This window comes from Argiope bruennichi, chromosome 1 (genome assembly GCF_947563725.1).
Source record: "Argiope bruennichi chromosome 1, qqArgBrue1.1, whole genome shotgun sequence".
Taxonomy (NCBI): domain Eukaryota; kingdom Metazoa; phylum Arthropoda; class Arachnida; order Araneae; family Araneidae; genus Argiope; species Argiope bruennichi.
In genome coordinates this window covers 16503305-16517223 of record NC_079151.1, presented here as the reverse complement: position 1 = coordinate 16517223, position 13919 = coordinate 16503305, and the positions used below count along the sequence as shown (strand labels likewise).

The 13919-nt window shown below is 30.5% G+C and overlaps 1 protein-coding gene across 1 annotated transcript in view; it reads right to left on the bottom strand.

Annotated features, from left to right (window-relative positions):
* LOC129977824 (matrix metalloproteinase-2-like) overlaps nucleotides 1-13919 on the bottom strand; it is a 77600-nt gene that overhangs the window by 920 nt on the left and 62761 nt on the right. Inside the window, exons 4-7 of the mRNA XM_056090588.1 lie at nucleotides 10093-10251; nucleotides 6431-6660; nucleotides 5586-5724; nucleotides 674-937 (exon numbers count right to left, since the gene is read on the bottom strand). Coding sequence (XP_055946563.1) covers nucleotides 674-937; nucleotides 5586-5724; nucleotides 6431-6660; nucleotides 10093-10251 — 792 coding nt within the window. The remainder of the gene's footprint in view (nucleotides 1-673; nucleotides 938-5585; nucleotides 5725-6430; nucleotides 6661-10092; nucleotides 10252-13919) is intronic.

Here is a 13919-nt window from a genome sequence, read left to right as displayed (position 1 = left end):
GAAATATCAGCAATAACCTCCAACTGAAATGAGAATATTATGAATCAGTATAAATATGAAATAATAAAAATTCAAATTCAAAAGAATTTCAAGGGGTGGGGGCTTCCATACCAACATCACAACAAAAGTAGCTCTCCTCCGCGAAGGCAATTACATTCTAGTTGAATTTCAATCAGTTTTTTTTTTTTTCAAGAAATGTGACTGTGTTTAAAATATCTGGAATAAGGATTACAGCTCATGCTGCTTGTTTATCTAAAACGAGTCGTTATGGTCATCCTCTCATTCTTTCTATTTTCCCTTCCATTTGTCATGCAGAACCGAATTCTTGCAATATTAGATTCATAAAATCATTCCTGGTTGCAAATATACACAATTATGGATTTTTTCGGTACATTTTGGGGAAATAATTTGGCGTAAAGTAAATTTTTTCAATCGAACAGCCTCATATATCGTTCTATCTTGTTCAGATTTATAAATCTACTCATTATCTCATCTCTGTTTTTCTCGGAAGATTAAGAATAACCAATTGGCGCAAGACTCGATTATAATTCACATGATAAATTTCAAGTTCGTCACGCGTGGTAGTATATACACAGGTGATTATAACGTTAAAATTTTAATCAAAGCTTCATATAAGAAAATGAAACCTCATAAACGAAAATGTGATACTAACCGTCTGTATACTGAAATGCGGCATCTATGTTGGTGGGAACGCCTCGCCACACTCCCATGTCCCTGGGATAGTCCAATTCAACTCTGCCTTCGGATTCGTCGTATCTCCAGTACTGTGATCCGGCGAAGAGGTACGTTTTCCCGTTGAAGCCCCACACCATGGCTGCGTCGATGCGCTTCAGGTCCGGCGGCAGGCCCAGGTCGGTCAAGGGCCTCGGGTAGCCGGGTTCTTTGGTGTTCCCATTGAAGAGCCAATACTGGGCGCCTGGAATGAAAAGAAATGCAATTATTCCCATTTTGCTACTTTCTACTACTACCTTGAAAAATATGAAACTTTGAATAATGAGTCTGTTACTTAAGCTTCCTTTTGGGCATTAGATTAAATAAAAACATTGATGTCAAAGAATAATATTCGTGTTATTTGAAATATAAATAATTTCTTGTGATTTATAAAGTATGCAAGACATAATGCAAGGCTAAGATAAATGTTCTATTATATAGGTGTGTGTAAATGAATGATATAGATTTGAAATAAATGATCCGAGAAACCAACGAAACAACAAAATGTTATAGAAAAACAATCCACAATGACATCCTTTCTTTCTTTCTTTCTTTTTTTTTCATTTATTCTTAAATAAAAGACCTTTAATGGCATTTCTTTCTTGAAAATGTCGTTTCTTTTACAGCATGAAATGTCTGATTATTCAATATCAGAAATTCAGAAGAATTAGCACTGAGCATCAACTTTATAACACGAACAATTTTAATTTTTTATTAATTCATAACTTTCCTATCATTTTGTAATCAAGGTGGAAAATTTAAGTCGTATGTTAATGAAATATTAAACTAAATTTAATGATTAGTTAATAAACTTGGGAAATTAGTTAATTTGAATAAGTCATTTAAATTTTAAAGAAAAAATAACATACAATAATCATTAAAATTTTTACACAAAAATCATTTAATAAAATCATTTAATATTATATTTGACACAAAAGTATATAATAAATGGAAGTATGCTGAAAATAAATAATTACTCGATGTAAAATTGTATCCATCAGCTTTAAGTGGTCCTTTCATACTATTACTCAGATTTCGTTCTTTCTCACTATTTATATTCGCAGACAGAATTGCCAAGGGGATCTAAATTTCTTTTCAGAGAAATGAATTGAAAACTCGCCATTTTCAACCGTCTTACACAGATCGCTTTTCATAAAACTATGAGGTATCAGGAGGAGTATTTTATTTAAGGAGTTGGGTAATCATATATGACGAATCAATTTCTTCCACGGATCGAAACTATATATATATATATATATATATATATATATATATATATATAGTTGAATTGTGATATTGTTAGCAACGAGCCTTTAAAATCTTTTTTTATATTATCACATACAAAGTATAAACGAGAAAGTATTGCAATCGTCAGAACTCGAGAGATTTTGACGAATTTTCATGTTTCAGATCCCTCTGAATCCGAAAACCCCATTCTTGCAATTATTTTTATCTGTCTGTCTTTCTGTAAACAGGATAATTCAAAAACTCTTTGAATTAGACGAATGAAATTTGGCAACTGACTTTTTAATAACGGATTCGCAGATTTATATCAAATTTCGAAGTCCATTCTGAGGCAGTCTATCTATTCGGCTGTCCGAATATAAGTTAACACAATGCAAAAAGAAGAGAACAAGATGCATATTATTTGATATACGATTTAGTATCTAAAATGAAGATTCTTATAAAAATTTGGAACCAGATCTGTGAAAGAAGTGACTGTCTATCAGTTTATGCTTTCTCACGCATATAAACATAAAGATTCAAAAGTGCAATGACTTAAATAAATGACATTTACGACTGCAGTTCTATGCCTTGTAATTACGACTGTAGTTCTATGCATTGTAATTACGACTGTAGTTCTATGCATTGTAATTACGACTGTAGTTCTATGCATTGTAATTACGACTGTAGTTCTATGCCTTGTAATTACGACTGTAGTTCTATGCATTGTAATTACGACTGCAGTTCTATGCCTTGTAATTACGCCTGTAGTTCTATGCATTGTAATTACGACTGTAGTTCTATGCATTGTAATTACGACTGTAGTTCTATGCATTGTAATTACGACTGTAGTTCTATGCCTTGTAATTACGACTGTAGTTCTATGCATTGTAATTACGACTGCAGTTCTATGCCTTGTAATTACGACTGTAGTTCTATGCATTGTAATTACGACTGTAGTTCTATGCCTTGTAATTACGACTGTAGTTCTATGCATTGTAATTACGACTGCAGTTCTATGCCTTGTAATTACGCCTGTAGTTCTATGCATTGTAATTACGACTGTAGTTCTATGCATTGTAATTACGACTGTAGTTCTATGCATTGTAATTACGACTGTAGTTCTATGCCTTGTAATTACGACTGTAGTTCTATGCATTGTAATTACGACTGCAGTTCTATGCCTTGTAATTACGCCTGTAGTTCTATGCATTGTAATTACGACTGTAGTTCTATGCATTGTAATTACGACTGTAGTTCTATGCATTGTAATTACGACTGTAGTTCTATGCATTGTAATTACGACTGTAGTTCTATGCCTTGTAATTACGACTGCAGTTCTATGCCTTGTAATTACGACTGTAGTTCTATGCATTGTAATTACGACTGTAGTTCTATGCCTTGTAATTACGCCTGTAGTTCTATGCATTGTAATTACGACTGTAGTTCTATGCATTGTAATTACGACTGTAGTTCTATGCATTGTAAATTACGACTGTCGTTCTATGCCTTGTAATTACGACTGTAGTTCTATGCATTGTAATTACGACTGCAGTTCTATGCCTTGTAATTACGCCTGTAGTTCTATGCATTGTAATTACGACTGTAGTTCTATGCATTGTAATTACGACTGTAGTTCTATGCATTGTAATTACGACTGTAGTTCTATGCATTGTAATTACGACTGTAGTTCTATGCCTTGTAATTACGACTGCAGTTCTATGCCTTGTAATTACGACTGTAGTTCTATGCATTGTAATTACGACTGTAGTTCTAAGCCAAATTTTGGATTCAATCAGTCGGCGACCAGACATTCAAAATAAAAATTCTATTTTCAATAACTTGTGTATACCAGGATTAATGGCTCCCCAAAATTGTCAAAGATCGCAAGATAAATTCGGTAAAAATGCTAGATTCCCGCCAAGCATCTACATTTCGCAACTCTACAATTCTCCAATGCCATGGAAGGCCATCATGACCTTGTCCAGGTTCACAAATGCGGAAGAAAGGGGATATCATCCTTATTAGAGAGTATGCATGAAAATTTTGAGTAGACCATTTACCATTTTCACAGAGTAAAATGATGTATGTTTCTCACTTTGTCAATCTCTGAGTACGATAACTCAAAAACACTCTGAGCTAGAAGGATGAAATCTGGACTTACACAAAATGTGTAGTCAAGCGAACATAATAACTCTCAAAGATAAAGAGCTACATAAATCAAATTCGGAAAACAGATTCAACATGTAACAGGTAAATCCATATCATCCATAATTCATATTAAAAGGACCAAATCTGTCAAGAAGTTCATCGTTTGTGGACTTAAAGTTTCACATAATCTAAACGTGATAACGCAAACATTTAAATAAATGAAATCTGGTAAGTGATCTTTCCACTAAAATTGTATTTCTGTGTCAAATTTTGGTTTTAATCGGTCAATAAAAAGGCGTCCAAAATAAATATTTGATTTCCAAGCCCTTATGTATTCGCCTAAGATTGCACGCCAGACATAGTAAAAACGTTAGATTCAAGCCAAAGATCGACCTTTCGTAACTCTTGCTCTTCAGTTAGATGCAGTTAATACGCAAGTACCGATTTTCTTTACCATACTATGGAGCACATAACTCACACGTGTGAGATTATGAAAATAAAAATAGGAGCATGGCTTTACCCAAAGTCCATAATTTTACTCAGAGGGGAGGGGGCGAGCATCTTTATTGGAAAATACGTGAGAATGCTTTCGAAAAATCACTCTCGCCGGTTAACTGATATGAGCATATTTACAATTTATAATATCTCACTGTATCAAATATTTTATGCCAGAATTCAATTATAGAATATTTTGTAGATATGTAAGCATAAGAGTTATTTCCAATAATTAAAATGAAAATATTTTTAGATTTAATGGCTCTTGAGAAACTACACTATTTACGTAATTTATATAAGTTGTGTTCATGAAATAGAAGAAAAAAGAAAGATGTAAAAAAAAAAAGCATCCATCGTTTCAAACGGTATTTTGAAATTGATATTGGGAACTTTTCCATGAAAAATGTAAGATTTAATATTAATATTTATTTCCAAAATGTTATTATAAAAAAAAATTAACTGTTTAATTGTCACTTCAACAGACGAAAGAACTCGGAAAAGTGGAATTCATTGCATTCAGCAAGTGTGTTTTGGCAATGCCTGTTCAAATCTTTTGATTCGTTTATTGTAATTCTATGATCATTTGATTTTTATTTTAACTGCAATTTTAAACAGACAACTGCTTATAACAAGTGTTGTAATCTAATATCAACATGCTATGGCAGAAATCTGTAAAAAAAATCCATTCACTGATATTTAATTTATCACTATAGGCTTTGTATCAATTGACATCAGAAATATTATATAGGATATGAGACAGGATCAAGAATTCCTGTTGTACCCTAAATTTCATTTTAAAGGAAAATTAGGAAAGGCGAAAAAGAAGAAGAAAATATTGTAGGAAACTGTTCGGGCAGGTTTCATGCGTTTAAAGTGTATATATTGTTGTAGTTTTCTTTAATTACATGAAGAAATTTATTCTTTTTCCGACGAGATACTTTGCTATTTCAAATTTTCTTTTGATGACCTCAGATTATTCTTACCTGAGAAAAAGACGATTTTGGTATCAATGGGTCTCTCATAGACAGCATCCACTGTTTCTAAGTCACTGTCGTACCAGAAACGCTTGATTTCGACGGGATAATCCTTCATCAAGCCGTTGTTATTCAGTCTCCAGAAATACTAGAAATCAAATATAACGGTCAATTGAAAGAATATGCAAAAATCAAACAAAACTAAATATTTAAAATTCGTTTCTTTATGAAAAATTAAAAAAAGTATTTACGACAGCCTTACTTATATTCCCCACTTTCTGATACAGAATACGTATAAGAATGGAATATAATACTATAATAATAGCTTCCGTTGTGAACAGCAAATAAATTAATTCATTAAATTAATGCAATAAATTATATTTGGAACAGCAGTTTATGCAGCTTTTTTTGTTATCAATTTCATATTGAACAGGATAGGCATGCTATAATCAACTAATGGAAAGAAATTAAATAACGGTCCTATTTATATGCAATAAACAGATCGACATTACTACTGAGAGATTATAAAACCTTCTAGAAAGTAAAAACAATAATCTTAGAAAGTAAAACACATCAATTAACTGCATTCTTCGAAGAAAATTGTATTTTATCATTGTACTAAAAATTATCTAACATTTGAAATACTTATATAGTCAATATAATAACATGTGCACCATCATGTATGCAAGCAGACAAAGACCTAATGGAAAGATCGTATTATAGATCGTATTTAGCCATAATTACTGCAACTACTGTTGTAGTATGTATAGTTTATCAATTTCATTATCAAATATCAAAAAAGACAGCAGTAAAATTTCTTTGAGGTAAACGGGATGCAAAAAGCTTGGGCTGACCTTTCCTTTGAAGATGAAGAGTTCTCTCCTGATCACAGTTACAGCATCAAAAGACGTGTTGCAGGTGTGCGGTTTCTTAGGATGGTGGGGTGTTGGTCGACGTGGGACAGGCCTAAAGGTGGGAGCCCCACTGTCAGGGCGATAAGGTCGGCGGGTAGTAACTGGTGGTGCTCTAGTGGCAGGAGGAATGTAAGGAGAAAGCGGGGCCCATCGATTAGGATTGCGAGGACCTATACAGCAAGAGAGAGAAGAAAAACTTCAATGGAATATCAAAAATAAATAATTAGTAAATATCTCTAATAGCTGAAGATAATTTAACACATACATATGCATTCACTGCTTAGAACCACCTGCATCGTTCTTTCTAAAACTAACTGAAGTTATCTTTTCGAAAATCTTGTAATTAATATTACAAGATTTTCGAAAAAATAAATTCACTAATATCTATCATAAGACAAAATCATGAATATATATATATTCTTTATATAACGAATCCCTAATAGCGCGTTTGTAAGAAGCAGGAATATTGGTATAGGAATACAGGATATCCAGTATTTCATTTTTCCAGGAATTAAAAAAAATATCTCTATAACTGTCAACTATGTATATATATATATATATATATATATATATATATATATATATATATATATATATATATATATATATATATATATATATATATATATATATATATATATATATATTGATGAAGAACAAGAATATCCCTTTATGAAACGTTAAAATAAAACAAAAACAGAAATGAAATCCACAATATTTGTAAGTAAAATTCTGCCTTTCATTTTCATTAAAAGAAAGACAATTCGGATTTATAAATACACATTTCTAAAGGAGGGCAGAGTTAAGTATCACTCACCAGCCAAAACAAAATAATGTAATTTATGTTATTATTTCAAATGTTTCAATAACTCGGTAGTTAGACGAGCATTTGTCTAGATTAATACGATAGGAAAATAATTTCTTTGCCAAGACTTTTTTATATCTGGCAATATCCTTCAATTAACTTAAGTCTGCCGTAAATGTTGAAGAAATTTTAACCTCAGCATATTGGTCTTAAGGCTGTAAAAATCAATCAACAGCTTTTAAAGTAAAGTATTTTATGGATCTCATTTTATGACAGAAATGTATTTTATGATTCCTAGACAGGAACTGTGCTTTTTTAACAAGGAGCCATTTTATGGTGTTCTTTAATTTGAGATGAACTAAAAAAAAAAAAAAGAAAGAAAGAAAGAAAAAGAAAAAGCACGGGGGTACTTTAAATTATCTATGTGAAAAAGAAAAATGAAAATTATACCTCAAGGATTTTAGCTAAAGATTTCGAGAGGAATAATTGCAAAATATTTAAAAATTTGGTCGGATAGAAATTTTTTAAATTTAAATTAATATAATTTTTGTTCTTCGGAGAGTTTGCAAAATGAGTACAACACAAAATGACAAAACATATATATTCCGAAAGAAGACGATAGCCAGCCAAAACATAATCAGCTGTTTCACCTTATCAACAAGTATGCCAATCTTATCCAGGAAAACAACTTGAGTGGTTTGTTTTTAAAAGTCCCATAACAAATTTTCATTCCTGGATTTTTATTACAGCTTCAGGTATTCCCGCCATGCCCCGGTTTGTGCTCTCAGCGTCTGAGAAATAACTCTTACAAGCCGTAACAACCCACGCAAATTCTCAAAAGCGTTCGTTGTGGCTGTGTTGTGCGCTTTTTTTAATTATATTTTAAAGTGCTTCTTTTCCTTGTAAAAACGTAAGAATCTTCAGATTATATCATTTTAGAAAATTTCTATATCTCCTGCATTTAGTTTCAGAAGGACCTTTCAGAATCAAGTAAATTTCCGCAACAACTGTTCATTCAAATTTAAAAATCTATCCCAATTTCTTTTTCATTAAAAATCTAGCAGCCTTTGGAAACCAGATGGATCGCCTGAAATATTAGTTGTGATTGATTTCAGTTAAATCTTTCATCATAATTCCAGAGTGATGGCTATTTCAGCAAAATATATTTGAGTTTTAACTTTAACTGAAATTTAAGAAGAGTTATTTTAGTTGATTTACAACTTTTCTGTGTTTGACAATGAACTTTCTTAATGGTGGAGAGCCAAAATCATAGGTAAATCGCAACTGTCAACATTATCTAATTGTCTATAATCTAATTACAAGTAATTGTGCTGCGCTGTAAGTTCAATATCTGATTTCTGATATGTTGTTAAATTGGTGCGGTGGCTTATATTATATGAGCAGCAGCATGTTAGTTGAAATGAAACATATTAGGTTCATTTGCAGTGCAATAATTCAACATAGACAGTAATGCAACAATTCACTACAGTGGATTTATTAAGTATATACATTTTGTTATTGACAAGGTATATATATACGCTTCATTAATGATAGTAGCATGCATATTATGTTATTTATTTTAAATGAGCTTCACCACTGAACCTACCTTACATTTCATGTGTGTGTTTATGCTTTTAATTCAAGTAAGATTTTTGTAGTTTCAATTAAATATGCTTAATATGGAAGCTAATATATTTTTTTAAAATTTCAGACTGAATTATTTTTTAGGCGTAAAAAAGTCGTCTGAAAATGTTTATAAGTTCTTTTCTATCCGTCCGGAGTAAAAATTATATTCTCAAAGTGTTCTGTAGTTTTTATAAGTTAAATTTAGAATAAAAAGTTACTGTTATGACAGCTGTTTAGCGAAAAAATTAAAAAGAAGTGTTCACGATATGTGACTTGAGATATCAAAAAATTGCCAATCCAAAATGTTTAAAATTTTTTTTTTTTTTGAATAATAATCAAACAGAAAGCACTTGGAATATAAAACATCATTATTGAAATATGATTTTTCTCATCTACTCTGTAAACTTATATTTGTACTTCGAAAAATATTTCCTTTGAATTTCTCAAAAAATAATGTGGATCGATTTGAAATTTTTAACAGGTTTTCTTTCCTATATAAGAGGCTTTTTAATGGAACTACAAAAACGTCATTCAAATTTAAAAAAAAACAACTGATGATCAAATTGTATAACAAATGCCAAATATTTAAATGTTGTTTAAAAAACAATTTGAAACCAAATGTACGTAGAAGGAGAATTCAAAAATTTACAAATTTTGGAAGAGGAAACCGTGCTTTTGATATTGAATTTTTTTCCAGATTTCTATGGGAGAGAAAATTTGTCCTCTTAACAAAAGAAATTTTTGATATTTATTGCTAAACTAGAAATTAAAATGTCATATTTAAATGATTACATTTATTCTAAAAAGAGTTTATGAGAGTACATTATTGCAGTATTCCTACAACAGCCCTCAAATCCCTAAAGCAGTATCAACTCGATTAAATTAAATTTAAATCTGTAAAAAAGTTTCAAAACTTTCTTTAAAGTTATTTCGCACTTATTTCTATTGAATGTTCAATGACACTCAATTTTGATGTCAAATTCATTATATTAATTAAAAATTTCATTTGGTATTTTTCTAGGCTTGTAAGTATCAATTTTGAGCTTTCATTTCGGGATTTATTTTTTTATATAGAAATCAAAAATATCAGAAATGCCGATTTTAAGAACAGACTAAAACCTTATAGAAAAAGCAATTTTGATTCATTCGTTTTACAGAAAAAAATGCATACCGTAAAGTTTTTGTATTCCAATAGTGTCATCATATGGCAGTTGGAAATTATCGTTGATTTGCTGGTAGAAGGGGTTCATAAGAGCCCCGGATACAGAGGAATGCGACAGGCCCAGGGAATGACCGAATTCGTGTGCTGCCACCGCGAACAATCGCACGCCTGAAAATAAATAAATAAAATAAGAACACATCGCTATTCAATAATAATAAGAACAAATCGTTGTACAAAGGCAATAAGAACACATCGCTATACAAATGGCAATAAGAACACATCTCTATCCAAATGACAATACGAACACATTGCTATACAATAGCAATTAAAATTGTATCAAAACGTTGCATCATAAAAAAATTATTTTAAAGTGATTATTGAAACAGCATATGAATTGTCTTTTTAAAAACATCTTGCGTACTGAAGTTTAGAAATTAAAGAAAAATAAATATCAAGGTAATAGCATGTGAATACACAAAATCAATTAATTATCAACAGCATGAAAAAGAATTTTAATTAAATCAGACTTCGTTGGAAAGAAATTTATAAGGCGAATGAAATAGTTTTCAGATTCAGAATTTTATATGATTTAAAAAATCGCATTCCTTTGTGATGGATATTACAAATATGTAAGATTAAGATTTTTTTATATTTATTACAAGTAATAAAATATAAAAAAATCATTTTTAATAGAAAAAGCATTTGACTTTACCACATTTAACCACAATTTTAATCCTTCTCAGAAACTTCGTAAACATTTATCTCATTCAGAAATCATTAATTTATTTCAAGGTTAACGATGCGAAATCTTAAGTCACTTTCGCTCTTTAATAATCCGTTCTTCCAATCAGAAACAGAGCTTGTTCTTGTAAGAGAACTTTCTCAAAAAAGTTTTTTACAGAAGAAAGAAGAAAAAAAAATCAATTAGTTTTCATAGAAATGTTTTAAAATCTAATATAAAAAGTATTTCATTTTTATTCAACTCGAATATCATTTTGCTTTAAAGATTTTTCAAATAGTATATTTCGCATTAAACATATTAATAAATAATATGATTTGCAAGAACATGTGAATCGATTAACATGTTATATTTTAAGAGATTAAAATACTTTCGTAACTAATTTGTAATATCATGCTAATGAATTTAACCACATTTGCAAATGCCATCTATTTAATCCTGTAAATCCATTTAATTTCTGATAAAAATGCAGCAGACTCAATGGTTTAAAATATTTTAATTTTATCCAGGAATGATTTACATTTCCAAGAGCTTCTGCTGTTAACAATTTTGTAAGTAATAGCAGATGCCCCTCTTTTTAAATTATTTTCGAAAGAACTAAGCCTACATTTAAGCAAGCAGAAGTGGTCTCTCCAAAATTTTCTCGCATACTCTCTAATAAAGATGAATTCGTGTTTTGGATGCCTTTTTACTAACCGACTGAAAGCAAAATTTGACACAGACGTATAATTGCAGTCACAAAATCAATTTAAATTTGATATATTTAAGTTATTGCGTTAACATGCTTCTGAAAGTATAGACTGACAGATGATCGAACTCAAATTTTGATAAGCGTCTCCACTATAAATGTGAAATATGTATACCGAATTTTAGCTCACTTCGTTTTATAGTTATTGTATTAACTTTTATTCGAGCAGATTTCTTTTGAATTTATTTTGCTGAAAATCTATAAATTTGGTGTTAAGATCATGCACCAAATGTCACCCATCTAGCTCATTTTTAATTATGTTTGTCACAGACAGACAGACGGACAATTTACAGAAATTTATTTTTCGAACTCTGAGATCTAAAACATAGAGAATTTGTAAAATAGCGAGTTCGATATCGAGTTGGATGATTTATTTTCTCTGTGCTAATACATGAGAAAGTAAAAATGTATGCATTCATACTGCATAGCATAATCTTCTAGTATCAAATCTCCTGCAATTTAGACATTATAAAATTCACCTCAAAACGTATATTTTTTTATTCTTGGCTCATTAAATCTTTAATTTTAATTTTTATATATAATGTGATTATATTTTCTGTTGAATAAGTCAAGAAGAATACTTTTTTCACGAGAATGTGGGCTTTCTCGTATAAACAATGCTTTATTTACTAAGTTTTTAATAAAAAAAATCCAGTACGTTTTATCTGAGGCTAAGCCACGATAGCCGGACCTACAGTGAAACCGAGACGCCGTCGTCGATGAGCGGTTCCTATCTTAACGGCTTTTGATGATCGTAGAAGGTGATAAAATTCCAACACTCTATGTTAGGCGATTTTATCAGTTATGAACAAACACCACAGTGCATGGAACTGAAAATAGCAAACAACAATACTTTCTCTGAATACATAGATCCATTAGCTTATCTGATCTTTATGTCCGGAAAAATCTATGTACAACACTGACGTACGTGGCACAGAAATTGTTCTTATTACATATTGCCGAATGGCATCAGTCAAGCATAAACAAATCACTATACGAACGTTTCAGACTGTTAAATTGAATGTTTTTACAGTTGCACTTAATTTAGCGCTTCGCTTATTAATAAGGCCGCAAAATATTATTAAAAATGTTCTGGGTAAGGTTCACCAAACGCTGCTCGTTCAGAAATAAGATGTAAAATAAACCAAGAAATAGGCATAAAACCAAGTTTATCGTGAAAATAAACTTAACCATTGCCATGTGAATAATCGTCAACTTCCAGAAATTATTGACCATATCTTCCAAAATCTATTTCCAAATTTAATATATCTATAAATCTAACTATTATCTCACAATAATTATTTTTCATCATTTTAAAACTAAAATAAAATTAACATTTTAATTATATTTATTTCATTTCTATACAATATTTTCTTTATTTTCAATATTTTTTTAATGTAATGTGCAATTTGCAACATTTAATTTTTAATATTATGGTATTCCAACTCAGCAATCAAAACATGAAATCGCATGCTTTTGCCAATATTAAAATTTAGATTAAAAAAAAAAGTTCTCTTTGGACATTAACTATATATATGTACACATAATTTATTAAGCAGAATCATGGCCTAAGACAAAGAAGATACTTTCGAATTTTAAACATCGTTTTATTCCATCCCGGGAGGCATGATTTATGTCCAAGCATAAGCGACGAGCACATCAACACATAACGACACAACAGCGAAAATGAGGAAAAGCCAATAAAAGATTTATCACTGTGTTTATAAACTGTGAGATTTTGATAGGGATTTCTTTACACGTGTCGATTTTGGAAAGGGAATTAATTATAGTGCTCTTTTAAAAGAATGTCTTAGCTTGACAATTTTTTATCCCTTTCCCTTCTCTCTGAGTATGGGAACTTGTCGATGTCAGCAATTTTACAGAGCTTCCGTTGCATTAACTAAATAAAAAAGGTGGAATTGGATCAGGAAATAAGAGAACATTTTAGAATGAATATTATATATTAGAGAAGATCTCGTTCAAAAGACTAAGATAAATCGTTTTAAAGTTTAATCTACACATCAAAAATTATTAGCTGGTTGGCATGCAGAAGAAGAATCAAGATTCTTCTCTGCATTCTAGAAACACCAAGTTTCTTATATCATTTCTTTGTCAGTGAAAAAAATAATAATAATAATATCTAATTATGAAATGAAAAGAAAAAAGATAGAAAGAAAGAAAATGAAAACGATTGGAATAAAATGAATCTCCATCTAATTTCCATGCTAATTTATTTTTAAAATTGAGAGTGATTACGCAAAATTTCAAGTCGGCTTAGGTAACCATACTTTTATTGAAATTCTTACACACTTTTGTCGTTTCGAAGTCTTTTTTGAGAAGGAAATATTT